The sequence below is a fragment of the Puntigrus tetrazona genome, chromosome 7, assembly GCF_018831695.1.
Source record: "Puntigrus tetrazona isolate hp1 chromosome 7, ASM1883169v1, whole genome shotgun sequence".
In the NCBI taxonomy this organism is placed as follows: Eukaryota; Metazoa; Chordata; class Actinopteri; order Cypriniformes; family Cyprinidae; genus Puntigrus; species Puntigrus tetrazona.
Window position 1 is genome coordinate 12786372 of NC_056705.1, and position 16234 is coordinate 12802605.

General features: G+C 34.6%; 1 protein-coding gene across 1 annotated transcript; it reads left to right on the forward strand.

The window, feature by feature from the left end:
• The first annotated feature begins 2905 nt into the window (after positions 1-2905).
• Positions 2906-15720, forward strand: si:ch211-212k18.6. Its single transcript, XM_043243511.1, has 16 exons — positions 2906-3042; positions 3839-3978; positions 4173-4301; positions 5587-5930; positions 6950-7083; positions 10685-10813; positions 10910-11157; positions 12083-12248; positions 12500-12701; positions 12778-12908; positions 13011-13138; positions 13259-13413; positions 13553-13759; positions 13946-14040; positions 14529-14653; positions 14881-15720. The coding sequence occupies exons 3-16, from the start codon at positions 4208-4210 to the stop codon at positions 15120-15122; spliced, it is 2400 nt and encodes a 799-aa protein (XP_043099446.1). The 5' UTR covers positions 2906-3042; positions 3839-3978; positions 4173-4207; the 3' UTR covers positions 15123-15720.
• Positions 15721-16234: the final 514 nt, after the last annotated feature.

Here is a 16234-nt window from a genome sequence, read left to right on the forward strand (position 1 = left end):
TCAACAAGTAAGACGACACATTCGCCCTACTGTTCTTCATCTCACTTCATCACTGTCTGTCAAGTTCTCCTCAAAATGTTGCTTCAGACTAATGCAGGTACGTCAGGCTAAAGGCTCCTTCGACATGCAGAGGAAGGAGGTTTCCAGACTCCGAGTGGAAGAAGAGATTCACCGTCATGTCAGATTTGGGAAAACACTGTGAGTCACCGACTCTTTTTATTTGACTGGTTTGAATTGATTATAAAGGTTCTTTCTGTTTCCTTGTTAGAGCACAGGGCTATGCATTCAGGCAGGACTTTCTGATGGAAATGAAGCATGCACTCGAAGCATCTGCGTCTTCCCAGAATGCCTTGCTATTACTGGGGGAACCGGGCTCTGGAAAGAGCACGATACTTGCCAAACTGGCACAACTCATACCTAGCTGGATACCTGGGTAGGCTAACAAAGGAAACATAAATACATTTTAAAGAAATCTCTTGCGTTTATTTAATTTAAAAAAAATGGTAATTTACAATATATTTTCTAATATATTTCTACGATGCAAAACCTCTAGTCTTCAGTGTCACATGACCATTCAGAATTTTTGGTGCTTACTCTGTAATTTTGTGTTTAATTCTCAGGAATGCCAAAGTGCTGATGTGTTTTGTAGGCCTGACGTCCGACAGCAGAAACGTACGTCTTCTCCTCCAGACCCTGTGTCTGCAGTTAATAACATCTATAACCTCAAAACAGAGATGTCTGAGGTACATAAACACTTTAAAGACCAATCAAATATTCATAAGGTCTTTTACACCGCATTGGATACACGATATTGTGAGATTACTTGACTGTCTCACAGATAGTGTTGCACTATGAAATACAGTATGTTTTTTCCTCACAGTCACTATCAGAGTTGTCTAGTGAGCTGTGCTCATTGTTGGGCCTGGTGACAGAAGACCGTCCCTTGACCCTGCTGCTGGATGGTCTGGATAATCTGAGCGAGGAACATGAGGCTGACCTTTCCTGGCTTAGTGACGCTTTACTGCCAAACGTCTTCACTGTCCTGTCTGCTAGCACGCAGTCTAAATGTGCTCGTATTCTACAGGTAAGCAGTTAGAGGATTTATACTGCTATTCAAAACTTTATGTTTATTACGATTTTTTTTACAAAGTGTTTTAAGCTCACTAATGCTGCATTTAAAAAAAAAATACAGTAAACTTGTGAAATATTTCAAAAAGTTTAAAATAACGGTTTTCTCTTTCATTATGTTTTAAAATGTAATTCATTCCGGCAAACCGGAATTTTTAGCATCATTACTCTAGTCTTAAGTGTCACATGATCCTCTACAAATCATTCTGATTGGCCAATTTGGCACTCAAAAACATTTGTTGTTAAAATTGTTTTGCTGCATAATATTTTATTTTTGAAAACTGTAATATATGGTTTTTAGGATTCTTTGAGAAATAGAAAGTGAAAAGGAACAGCAATTATTAAAAAAAATCTTTTGTAAAATGGCTTTGTCAATAAATACATTTTTTTGTAACACTAGTATTGTCTTTTGTAACATAATTAATGTCTTTGCTGTCACTATCAATTTAATGGGTCCTTGATGAATAAAACTTTTAAATTCTTTCAAAAACTAAGACAAACAAAAAACACTAAATCCCACATTTTGATTGGTTGTATAGTTCTGAATAAGGCCCTATCTGGTGCACTTATATACTGTGATACACCAACATTGAATTGAATTGAATATTCTTTTAAATATGTTATTTTCTCTTATTTTTATTGAAAAGATAATGTATAATAGTAAAGATAATGATCTGGGGATCAATGATGGTCATTAAGATTTTATTCATGCTTACTAATGCTGCATTTTTAAAAGAAAAATACAGTAAACCTGTGAAATATCTCATACAGTTTAAAATAACAATTTTTTCTTTCATTATGTTTTAAAATGTAATTTATTCCTGTATTGGCAAACCTGAATTTTCAGCATCATTGCTCTAGTCTCAAGTGTCACATGACCCTCCACAAATAAAAAAAAAATAAAATAATATTTTCTAATAAAATATTTTTATTTAAAATATTATTTAGTTTCATTTTACAATGTTAAAAAAATACAAATATAGTGAAGATAGTGATTAGAGCAATAATTGTTTTTTAAGGGGTTGTTTTTTCATCTTTTTCAGTCCCAAATTAAAGTCACGGTCCTGTCCCTGCCAGCCCTTAACCGTGAGGACGTCACATCAGGACTGGTGTCAAGACTAGCATCAGATTTTCGCCAGCTGACTGAAAACCAGTGGAACCTTTTATTCCAATCCTGTCTATCCTGTCCGTCCCCTCTCTACCTCAATCTAGTCTATGCTGAGACCAGGAAATGGAGTTCCTTCACACCGAAAGAGAGTCTCAACACCCCTATGGATCCGAATAAACTCTTCGTGAGCATCCTTGTTAGTTTGGAGCGAGAGCATGGGCCGTGTTTGGTACGTCGTACGGCTTTGCTCGTATCACTGTCCTGTTCTGGTGTGACTGAGGAGGAGCTCTTGGTGCTTCTGGGGCGTGATGATCATGTCACACGTGAGATGGCGGCTTTGCATCATCAGACGATTCCCGTTTCTGAATACTCTCCAGTGCCTTATGCGTTTGTGGCGCGACTGCTGCACGGTCTGAAGGGTTACGTCAAAGAAGGGGAAAGTGACGGCACTTGGGTGCTGCGCTGGACTCATGCGGAGTTCACCCACGTCGCCCTGCAGCGATACGCACCAACAGGAGACTCAGTAAAAGCTGTACATGCGGACTTTGCAGATTACTTTAATGGGAATGTCCCAAATAGCCAGGTTTTTCAGCCACTAGCCTGGATGAGGAAGGAGAAGGGAAGGAGGTGCTATGAATTTAATTTGCGAGGCTGCACTGTTTGCCGTATCATTACATCCACTCCGAGCAGATTATTCCTTTACTCACACAGTGTCTGTTTAACTATGAGTTCCTGCTGCATAAACTGTGGGGTCTGTCCATCTTTCATGTTGAGGAGGACCTTAAAGCTGCCATCATACCAGAGAAGTATGAATACGGGCTCGGCAAACAAGTTTGTTTTTGCAGGAATAGCTGTTTGATTTTTATGGAGATAAACTTGCCTAAAACTTAGAAATAATGTACACACATATATATATATATATATATATATATATATATATATATATATATATATATATATATATATATATATATATATATATATATATATATACATATATATATATATATATATATATATATATATATATATATATATATATATATATATATATATATATATATATATATATATATATATATATATATTTATATATAATTTTTTTTTTTTTTTTTGTTTAAAGTTTGTAACTCCCATCATCATTATTGACTTTAAATTATATTTACATTAATCATTATTATTGACTTTTTATTGACTTTATTATAAAAACATTTATATCCCCATATAATCCCCATAATATCAAAAAAAGAATTTTAAATGTATTTATGAAAGAAAATATGTATGCACAGTATAAATATACATAAATAAATACATTTAAAAATACTTTTTTGACATTATAGGTATTTCAGAAATTGTTCACCTCAAAATAAATTCTGTCACTATTTACTCACCCTCATTTTAAACCTGTAAAACTTTATTTCTTATGAGGAGTTTAAAAAGATTATTTATTCTTTTACACAATGGAAGTTGGTGATAATCAAAAGTTCTTGTAAATATCTTTTATCATCTTTCCTACATTAAATTTATATGAAGTATCAGAAAATGCTGAAACAGTGTATCCTGTGTGTTTGTGCTTTTATTGTGTGTGTGTGTTTGCTACAGAGAGCTTCTGGATGTCAAGGTGTTGGGTCAGGTTTTGTGTCTTTCTCACTCTGTGCTATTAAATGATCCATGCCAGCTGGCCTCTCAACTGTTGGGCCGTTTGGAGCGGATAATTTCCCAAGATAAACCTGTTGCTTTAGGTACATATGCAAACACACACACTCTCACACACACACACACACACACACACACACACACACACATATATATATATATATATATATATATATATATATATATATATATATATATATATATATATATATATATATATATATATATATATATATCAAATGTGAAGTCATGAGTTGTGTGTTGTGTTGTCTTTTTTCAGGTGACCCAAGACAGTACACTTTTCTGCATGATCTGATGGCACAGTGCAAGAGCTCTTCTCTACCCGTTCTTGTGCCCTCCTACACCTGCCTGTTTCCTCCAGGCGGACTTGTACACACACTCCTGTCAGGTACACATGTTCAATTTCAATTCGAATTCTACCGGAGAGCTCAGTTTCCCGACATTATCATTGAGTCAATGATTTTGGCTTAATGTGTGTCCACCTTCTGATTCTTAGAATGGTAAATAATGAATTTTAAGTGGCATGTGAAGTCATACATCACACATTGTTCTCAGTAGCACTGGTCAGATTGCAGCCTTGAAGCCTTGGGTTTATTTGGAAATTTCCTAGGGGGTTTTAAGAAAGATGGTTTCAGATTTGTGAGTAACATTACGTGTCACTCATTATGGGTCAACATTACGTGAAGACGCATAAAATACAAACATAAAATCATAGCTCGTGATTACATTTTGAATTGACAGCACAGTTTAAAAATAAAAAAGATAAGTTACCGGCTGAATACTACAGCGGTTGTCTGATTAATTATAGTTCATTTGACAAGCACATGAACTCACATCCTGGTACTTTACACAAAAAGTGGGTAATAGTTTGGCTTTTAGGTAACAACAAAAACAGTGTTGTTAATGTTACCTAAAACTATTAAATTAGCTCAGTACTTCGAATAAAGCTGAAATTAAATATGATATATATTTTAGAAGATCATTTTAAAATTAAGAAATTAAAATGTAGCCATGGCAACTAATCAAATAAAATGTTTACTAAAATGATTACAGTACTAAAAGTAATAAAATTATTAAATCTAAAGCTGAAAAAAATAAAATAAAATAAATAAAGCTAAACAGAAATGAAAACAACACATACAGTTACTTATGCTAACTTATTTAACCTATTTTATTTTTATTTATTAATATATTTACTGGCATTGTCAAATGCATGGATTCCTAAAACAGATTTTATGCATAGTGCTAACATTTTTGCTGACTTCCTGCAAGCAGAAGAAGGAAGTGAGTTCATGTGGTTTATGCGAATGATCTGTCACATGGAGAATACAGCTGTCTTGGTAGCAGGGGTTTCAAAATTCATGTTTGAGGATTGATGGTGTGGAATTTACTGTATGTTGCAGAACAAGAAGTCTGTTTAAGTTTTTTTTGACCACACCTTATTTTACAAAATATTGAAAGCATGCAGTCTTTCTAAAAAAAACCTCATAGAAAACTCCAAAGGGAACGTATAGTGAATTAGACTTTCGATTTGGCCTACAGACTGACCTCACGAGTGAACAGCGCTATGACTTGAAGTGATTTATGACCAAAGTACTAACCTACTAAAATAGGATTCTTTATCATGTATTGGCCAAACGATCTCCTTAACATCCTGACTCATATTTAACTAGGTCATATGAGTGCTGTGACAGCTCTGGCTCATGGTCGGCATTGCATCATTTCCTGCTCCTGTGATGGAATGCTAAATCTGTGGCTTCTGGATGAGCAAACGAGACCCGTGAGGTCCTTACCGAGGGCTCGAGGACCTGCAGTGGACTGGGCCTCTGACTCGCTCACCCTCTGTCTGGATGACAGTGTGCTTGTGCTACAGATGGGCCACTGTCTCCAGGTGAGAGAGGTGGATTCTGGGAAGGTGCTGTACATGGAGAAGGATTCTCTGGATGTTCCTGTCGTCACAACTGCCTGCGATGGTCTGTTGCTGGTGGTTTTTTATGACGGAAGTCACCTGGTTAAGGTGAAGCCTCAGGCAGATCATTCTTCCTATATGTACTGTAAAAAAAAGACCTTGTTACATTTACAATAAAAAAAGCATATTTTTGAATAAGTTGTACATATAAATTTGTGCTGTTAAACGACTAATCTAGTATATTCATTTAATATATAAACTACATATTGTTTTATACATGCATATATATAATTTATACATGCATATGTATGTACATATATTTACATGATAAATGTACATATTACACACTTATCATATATATATATATATATATATATATATATATATATGAGGCAATTAATTGAGATTAATCATTTGACAGCACTAATATAAATTATGAGTATGCACATAAATATTAATGCTGTCAGACAATCAATCGCATTCAAAATAAACATTGCTTACATAACATATGAGTGTGTACATTTATGTAAATATAAATACACATACATATATTTTTTAAATATCTTGTTTATAAAATATATTAATATATAAGAAAATAAATATATACATGTAAATGTTTTAAATATATACTGTATGTGTGGATTTATATATACATAATAAATATACACAGTATTATATACACATATATTATGATTGTACATATATAATATATTAAATATACATATATTAAAAATGTATTTTGGATGCGATTAATCGTGATTAATTATTTGACAGTACTACTAAATACATACTATGTAAACTATTCAAAAAACATTGACTAAATAACATAAAATGTAACAAAAATGCTTTAAGGTGCATTACTAATAACAAAAACTATAAACTATATACATTGCACTCTTATCCTTTTCACAATAATTTCTAAAGTAATTTTAAGAGATTTTAACTTGCTAACTAATAAACATCAGTTCAATAGTATACTACTGTAAAATTACATATAATGCGATGTTCAACCATTTACAGCTTGTATGGTAACTAAACCAATTAACAGCCATTGACATTATAAAGAAATATGACCAGTGATCAGTTTGGTTCTAACTTCCTCTGTTTCTCTTTTATTCTGCTCTTAGGTGTTTGATCTTGTGGCGTCTTGTTCAATGCTGCGCTGTGTAAACCTCACCCTGGACTTCGAGCCCGTCCACAAAGATCAGTCCATCTTAGTGTCTCGCCACTCTTTCAAAGACTACGTTCTCTTGGCCTACAGGTTATTAGTACATTACAGCACACGTGCCCATTTAGACCGATTAATCAGCGCAGTATTTCGTTCTTAAATAACAAATGCGCTCTTCCGTAACAATGCAACGCGTATCCCATTTCCAGGCGCGTGTGAAAACAATGCCGCTGTTCTCAGACTGATTTACATTGTCTGGTCGCACAATATATTATTTAAGAGTAAAGTTTTCCCAGAAGCTGTTCGTCTTTCTCGTATTTAATTAAATGATTAAAAAGCATGGATTAATCGGGATAGATGATTGACAGGAGAAACGAACCTCCGCGCTTAATGTGATTAAGCTGGAAGCATCACGTGCATGCACATACACGCAATTGGGGTGACTAGTAATGTGAAACTGTCTGAGCTTGTTATTAAAATAACAGTAGTTATAAGAGCTATGGAAACATGAGCCATTCATATGAGGAATAACAGTCAGAATATGGCCCTTGTTATGTGACAGTTCCCTTTTTTTTTTATCTCTTTCCCTAATGATTTCCCATGTCCTCTCTAGTCTCTGTCATGAGGAATCAAATACTTTGTGATAAAAGAGTTCATTGTACTGTGGAAATGTACTGTCAGAACCCCAAACTTCCTCCCCTGTCTCCTGAAACTAAGCTGCAGATGTTTTTTTTTTAAATACTTCAGCAGCTTTCCAGGCCACGGATACCTAACGAATGCGTTTCAACAAAATGCCCACATTTACCCATCAGCAACGTCTTTGAGAAGGATAGACGCTATTATTAAACATCCAAAGAAGTAGGATAAGAGAATTACGTTGGAAAGTGTGTCTTTGTGCTGTTTACATTTGCATGTAGCACCTGCTGCTTTGCATGTCCTCCTAAAGATCCCAGTGTTAAGAAAGAGCACCTGGAATGTATTTTTAACATCGTCCTTGATCATTTATATTCAAACTTGTTTTTTGTGGCACAATATACCATAGTGTAACAGAGGATGATTAAAGGACTTGCAACTTGCAACCTGTGAGTAATTGAAGTGCAGCACTGTTACTCAAGTCACATGCATAAAGATATACAGTACACTGCTGTTAAAAAGTTTGGGGTTGATAAGATAAAAAGGTATGTGGGCATTATATTTCAGTGAATTTCTTTGAGACTCTGCATGTCACAGTTTTAAGTCTGGATGTCCTGTAAGGAGCACGTTCAGGGTTTTTCAGATACCAAACAATTGGATATTTTATCATGATCACTCCCAAAAATGTTTAAAATTTATTTAGTGACACTCTTGTGGAAATATGATAATATTTTGTAATTATTATTTACATTTTTTTTTTTTAAATTGTGTTTCATAAATCAACATCTCAGGAAAATGTTTTCAGTATTTCAGATCAGGCTTTCTGTTACAAAACAGGATGCTGATTTCATGATTTCAAATGAGGACGCAGGACTAAAAGCATGTTTATTATGTATTTTTAGGAGACATCACAAATGAATAGGGAAAGAAATTTTATTTCAATATTCTATTAAATATATTATTATGAAAATCTACTGCTATTATTACCCTTCTTTTTTCTCTACAAGTTGCCCTATATATATATATATATATATATATATATATATATATACAAACAGATTCCAAAAAGTTGGGACACTATACAAATCATGAATAAAAACTGAATGCAATGATGTGTAGGTGCCAACTTCTAATATTTTATTCAGAATAGAACATAACTCACGGAACAAAAGTTTAAACTGAGAAAATGTACCATTTTAAGGGAAAAATATGTTGATTCAGAATTTCATGGTGTCAACAAATCCCAAAAAGTTGGGACAAGGACATTTTCACCACTGTGTGGCATCTCCCTTCTTTTTACAACACTCAACAGACGTCTGAGGACAGAGGAGACCAGTTTCTCAAGTTTAGAAATAGGAATGCTCTCCCATTCTTGTCTAATACAGGCCTCTAACTGTTCAATCGTCTTGGGCCTTCTTTGTCGCACCTTCCTCTTTATGATGCGCCAAATGTTCTCTATAGGTGAAAGATCTGGACTGCAGACTGGTCATTTCAGTACCGGATCCTTCTCCTACGCAGCCATGATGCTGTGATTGATGCAGAATGTGGTCTGGCATTATCTTGTTGAAAAATGCAGGGTCTTCCCTGAAAAAGATGATGTCTGGATGGGAGCATATGTTGTTCTAGAACCTGAATATATTTTTCTGCATTGATGGTGCCTTTCCAGACATGCAAGCTGCCCATGCCACACGCACTCATGCAACCCCATACCATCAGAGATGCAGGCTTCTGAACCGAGCGTTGATAACAACTTGGGTTGTCCTTGTCCTCTTTAGTCCGGATGACATGGCGTCCCAGATTTCCAAAAAGAACTTCGAATCGTGACTCGTCTGACCACAGAACAGTCTTCCATTTCGCCACACTCCATTTTAAATGATCCCTGGCCCAGTGTAAACGCCTGAGCTTGTGGATCTTGCTTAGAAATGGCTTCTTCTTTGCACTGTAGAGTTTCAGCTGGCAACGGCGGATGGCACGGTGGATTGTGTTCACTGACAATGGTTTCTGGAAGTATTCCTGAGCCCATTCTGTGATTTCCTTTACAGTAGCATTCCTGTTTGTGGTGCAGTGTCGTTTAAGGGCCCGGAGATCACGGGCATCCAGTATGGTTTTACGGCCTTGACCCTTTCTCACAGAGATTGTTCCAGATTCTCTGAATCTTTGGATGATGTTATGCACAGTTGATGATGATAGATGCAAAGTCTTTGCAATTTTTCGCTGGGTAACACCTTTCTGATATTGCTCCACTATCTTTCTGCGCAACATTGTGGGAATTGGTGATCCTCTACCCATCTTGGCTTCTGAGAGACACTGCCACTCTGAGAAGCTCTTTTTATACCCAATCATGTTGCCAATTGACCTAATTAGTGTTAATTGGTCTTCCAGCTCCTCGTTATGCTTAAATTTACTTTTTCCAGCCTCTCATTGCTACTTGTCCCAACTTTTTGGGATTTGTTGACACCATGAAATTCTGAATCAATATATTTTTCCCTTAAAATGGTACATTTTCTCAGTTTAAACTTTTGTTTCGTGATTTATGTTCTATTCTGAATAAAATATTAGAAGTTGGCACCTACACATCATTGCATTCAGTTTTTATTCACGATTTGTATAGTGTCCCAACTTTTTGGAATCGGTTTGTATATATATATATATATATATATATATATATATAAATTTATAATTTAATTATATATATATATATATATATATATATATATATATATATATATATATATATATATATAATTTATTAATTAATTTATAGAATAATTTATAAAAGCTTAATTTTCAGCATCATTACTCCAGTCTTTATTTTGAGGAATATATATATATATTTAATTCTTTTAAAATTAGAAATGTCTTTACTGTCATTTTAAAACAAATTAATGCATATTTGTTAAGCATTAACATTAACATTAACATCTTTTAAAAAAATAAAAGAGTTTGGAAGATGCCTATTAAAAAACTACTTTACGACTGGTAAAAAATATTTTTAAAAACCTTACATGTGAAGCTTTGCTTTAATGCAATTTCTTGTATCTGTCTTGCTTCTCATTCGCAGGGATGGAGGAGAAGCAGCAATATTCAATGCTAAAAGCGGAGTTGTGTCAGTCACATTGAAAGCTCAGCACCCTGCAGCATCTATACAAGCTGTAGAGATCAGCTCTCAGTATTTACTGCTCTTCTGCAGGTAGTGTTAAAGAGTAATTCACCCAAAAGTGAAACGTACCATGATGCAACACTGAGCTTTTATAATCTATTATATATGATTCTTTGGTTTTTGCAGATACCCCTATAAAAGACACGGTGAAATCATTCACATTGAACTGTTCAGCACAGCATCTTTCCAGTACCTGCGCTCTATCTTGGGTTGCAGTCAGGACTACGTTTCCCAGGTCACCATTGCAGGGGGAGGGTCCCACATTGTGGCCTTTTGTCCCACCCCTCACAGCACCACTACAGAAATTGTTATCTGGAACCTAGAGACTGAAGATCATAAACACATGGCACGGTTTCCTGGCCTGCTGGCTCACGGTTTGTCAATAAACCTGTTAAAGATTATTGTCTGCAGCACTCAACACCATTATGTCTCTTATATCAAAACAAACACAACGTTGTTTGAGTCCAGTCCCATTTATACATAATGGTAGCATTCGTTGTATTTTATACAGATAAATAAATATTGAAAAAATATATAATTAAAATAACCAGCGTTATTTTAATATTGTTGATATACTACCATAGTGTCGTTATAAACATCTACGTTGATCCAGTAATTTATATATATATTCGTTTTTGTTTAGTACTTCAAGTTAAATTAAAAGAAATATTGTATGACAGCTATTTGTATTTTAATATATTGACGAATGTACTTTTTTATGGTTTTAGTTTTAAATAACTGTAATAACCCTGACCCAGGCATGCAGTAAAAGTTTTTTTATTGATCGACAAAAAATATGAGACAAACAAACTTGAAAAAGAACACCTATGAGATGAAAATTCATTATCATTTAAATAACATCTAAAATCTAAATAACCTATCTATATATATATATACATATACATACATATATATATATATATATATATATATATATATATATATATATATATACATATACATATATATATATATATATATACATATATATATATATATATATATATATATATATATATATATATATATATATATATATATATATATATATATATATATATATATATATATATATATATATATATATATATATATATATATATATATATATATACATATATATATATACATATATATATATATATACATATACATATATATATACATATACATATATATATATATATATTAATTTATATATTTATATTTATATTAATTAATTAATTTATTTTTATTTTTTTACTCAGTAGCAGTATTTGTAAGTATGTCTCAACGTGGTTCTTCTTCACTATATTGCAGGTGTGTGTTCTGATCTGCGGTACTGTGTGGGTTTCTGTCCCGGGGAGCGATGCTTGCGCATGTGGAACCTGGCATCCAGAATAAACGACCAAACACTCACATATAACGTGCACAAAGTACACAGCGACGGGACATCTGAGATTGTAACCATGCAGAGATATCCAAGGTACAAAGTCCACTGAACAACTGGCATACATATGGCCACTCTGTGCAGTTTATAACAGCAAGTCTGCACGAGATGTTTTAGGACTGTTTAAAGCCGTTTTGTAACTATGTAACTATAATAGATAACTGTGTCATTATGCAATTCAAGTACATGAATCTAAATTTATTGTTTTTCGCGTAGAAAATATGTCTGTCAATGTGCACAAACAAAGCTTTTTTTGTGGAAAGCTGTAAACATTCTCTCTGAATCAGGTACGTAGTGTGTCAAAGCACCCGTCCCGGGACTGTGAGAATCTGGAATGTGGCACGGACACGATTTAAGGGTCGTCCTGTGCAGGTGGAGCACGGCCTGTTCTCCTCTTCAGACATTGCTCTTGTACGAGACCTGAAAGTCTATATTCTGTCCGACCACGGCGCCGCCAATTTCACCGATACGCCTACATCTGTCTACCAGGTACTTCTGTTCACCACACAGACTGAAGGTATTAAAAGGGACCGATATTTATGCTGGTCTGAAACTTTTTTTGTAGACATTGCTGGTGTACGACCTTCTTAAAAAGAGCTACGTTAAGAAACAGTCTGGACTGTTCATCGTGCCCTGTCCTCGACAAGACTATCGGCTCTTAGATGGTGAAATACTGCTGGGCCTTTCAGAAACACGGTAAGAACTCACTTCCTCTTTCGGCAGAAACAGAAAATTACTGTATTGCTTAGTCTAGTTTGAGTAACATTTGTGAGGTTGCATGGATGTGGCACGATTTAGGGACCATCTGATATTGTGGGATCTGGACTCTGGCTACATTAAAGGGCGTATCAAGACGTCTTACAAAGAAACCCTACTCTCCAGCATGGACAGAGATTCCCAAATTATGTCCTCAAAAGAAAAGACAGGTATTAATATGTACTTGATAGTCGACTTTACCATTTCATTTATACAACGTCTCAGTCCCACATAGATTTTTATAGCATATATCAAAAAAACAACAACAAACATCTAAACTTGTTACACAGGCCTAGTAATGCCATGGGACAGGCGCACAGAAACCCAAACGGCAAAAAGAAGGAGACAAGACCGTGAAGTGAAGAGAGAAAAAGATGAACAGCAGCGCCTCGACAGAGAGAAGTTCAACTCTATAGACCAGTATCTTCTCAGTGGTGATGAGCAGGTACAAAGGAAGTTGACCAATAAACAAAACTGAATTCTTAAATAATAATCCATATACATGGTTGTGAAATGAACTTAAGTGCACTGCTTCAACCTGTATCTCTTGATCTCTCTCTCACTTGTCTCTGTGTATCACTTAGGTGGTCATCTGCTCATATTTTGCCCATCATCTCAACGTCTTCAGTGTGGTTTCTGAAGAGCATCTGCACACCCTGGAGGACCGCTGGTCCCATCTGAGCCTTCGTACTGCCGCGATCACTCACTCTGGGGGGTACTTGGTGGTTTCCAACTACAGCGAAGCCCAACATGCTCCATACCTCACCGTTTGGGATACACAGCAGGGAAAAGTATGCAAATCTGTTTAAATGTTTTGAGTTTTTTTCAGTCATGTTATATTTAATCAAAAAGAAGTGGGTACATTGCTCACCTCAGGCCCAACAGTTAAATCTTTACATTCAAAAAGTATTTGCTTTAAAATGTAATTTCTTTTCTTTATGTATTCAGTAAGATGAATGTTTCTTATATATGTAAAGGTGCGGAAGAGATTGAAAAATGAACCTGGAATCTGCTGCATAGCTATAAGCGATGATGCCTGCAGAGTGGTTTTCGGCATTGCAGGATTCAACAAGTATGCGTAACAAATATTTTATAAGTAAATATATAAGTTAATAATTATAAGTTTATATATATATAAACATACACACACACACACACACACACACACACACACACACATATATATATATATATATATATATATATATATATATATATATATATATATGTGTGTGTGTGTGTGTGTATATATATATATATATATATATTATTTTTAAATTATTATTTATTTACTTATTTATTTATTTTATTTCTCATTTAAGTCTCATGTTCACTAAGGCTGTCTTTTATCTCATAATAAATAAATATTTCAATTTAAAATGTTTTTAATTTGAATAAAATGACAGTCAAAACTAAATCATTGCAGACTATATATATATATATATATATATATATATATATATATATATATATATATATATATATATATATATATATATATATATACATTTGTATATAGAGAGCATATTAAGAGCATTGTTGCACTTATCTAAAACCCAGGTTAAAAGTATGGGAGCCGTTCCGAAGGAAACATAAAACCATCTCTGGCTACGGAAGTTTAAATCTTAACTGGTCCAGCTTGCTCTTTATCACTGAAGGACAATCCAAGGCTATTTTATTATCAGGTACTGCAGACCTTTGCTCATACTTGTGTTGACATGTTCCAGATGATATCTGTTTAATCTAGGTCAAGAATAAGATTCAAACTTCTGTAATCTTTAGCATGGGATGTTACGGTGGATGTCTTAGAATAGGGACTTTGCATTTTCACAGTATGATTAATAATTTTTGTGGGATACTAAAATGAGATTTATTTATACGGGATGCATCTTTTGATCTATCTGTTAAACAGAAGCAGTGAGCATGTGGGACCTGGACAATGGTACGATGTTGTCTGTCTTTACTCCTGACTCCAAGATCCAGACTATCTCTCTGCATGGACCTGACAACAGCACACTGCTCTTGGGCTTTAGTGACATCTCTACTCTAATCTCCATGACCGTCAGCAAACAAGAAGAACACACAAAGTCCATCACAGCTAGCGGAAAAGACCTGTTTGGGGAATCCAGCAGTAGTGAAGATGAGGAAGATTAAGAAAGAAGCAAGAACTGACTCAGAAATTCAGTCTGAATGGGAATAAAGTACTTTAAGATCTTTTACATTCACCTTGTATTGAAGGACTCAAGAGATAATATTATTTGTACGCTGGAAATGCGAAAGTATGTGACTTCTATCTTCAAGTCTAAGAAGAGAAAAGCGACGCATTACGATCAGCATTTCCAGTGCTCGTTTTTCCACATACTATGAATTTACCAGAACTTCCCCGCCTTACCCTGGGAGTCATGAGATCCAGAGGTTATGACAAAACAAATCTCAGCAAGCGTGTGCTTTCATGTTACGTGATTTCAATGCATTTTCGTAAAAAAAAAGTCATATATTCGTAGGCCCGTTTTAAGAGACAAAGATCTAATTGCATTTGTGAAAACTCTGACGTTTGGGTGTGTATTAAGACATGCTTAAACAGTCTCTACTTCAGTAAAGTGTCATGCCTGGTGAGTCAAATTTTCACTTCCTGCATTTGTCACATGATAGATAAGCAAAATAACAACAACTTCCTGCTTAGATTAATTTATAAGGGGTTTTTAACAACTGCATTTATATTTTCAAAGCAAATAAAAATGAACCGATGCCATTCGTTGTCTTCTTTTTTCTATCTTTATTTTAAGGCTTTCTGTCTTTGTAGAAAAGTATGACGAAGAGAGGAGGTGTGAAATTAGCACATGACCCATCTTTTTTGGTTAAGCTTGCGCTGGCTGATTGTGGCTGTTGTCATATACCTGTAGGACACATAAATGCAATCTTTTGACATTGCAGAAGATGCGCTATTTGCAGTCTTTTATTCTGCATAACGTCCATTAAAACGAGGTAAAGGTTTGATTTCAACATGGCGGTCCAAGTAGCCCTTCTGTGAGAAATAAAACCTTTTGGGAATGTTTCTTCATTTCATATCGCATGACATGTAAACGTTTTAACGAATGGAGGAAACAGCAATACAACGGCTAATCTGAGTATGACATCTCGTAAACAAGATTATCAATGCATAGCCATCTGTTTCAAAATGGTTACCGCGATTAAAATATCTCCTAAAAGCAGTTCCACTAAGAAATCCAACAGTGGCGGTGACAAAATACTAGCATCTGTTAATT

What these genes read in the sequence shown, in the direction of transcription:
- si:ch211-212k18.6 (XM_043243511.1), top strand. Translation starts at nt 4,208, where the DNA reads ATGGCACAGTGCAAGAGCTCTTCTCTACCCGTTCTTGTGCCCTCCTAC. An exon ending in TACGTTCTCTTGGCCTACAG is followed by an intron (nt 7,084 to 10,684) that starts GTTATTAGTACA and finishes TCTCATTCGCAG; the next exon opens with GGATGGAGGAGAAGCAGCAA. An exon ending in TTCTCAGTGGTGATGAGCAG is followed by an intron (nt 13,414 to 13,552) that starts GTACAAAGGAAG and finishes TGTATCACTTAG; the next exon opens with GTGGTCATCTGCTCATATTT.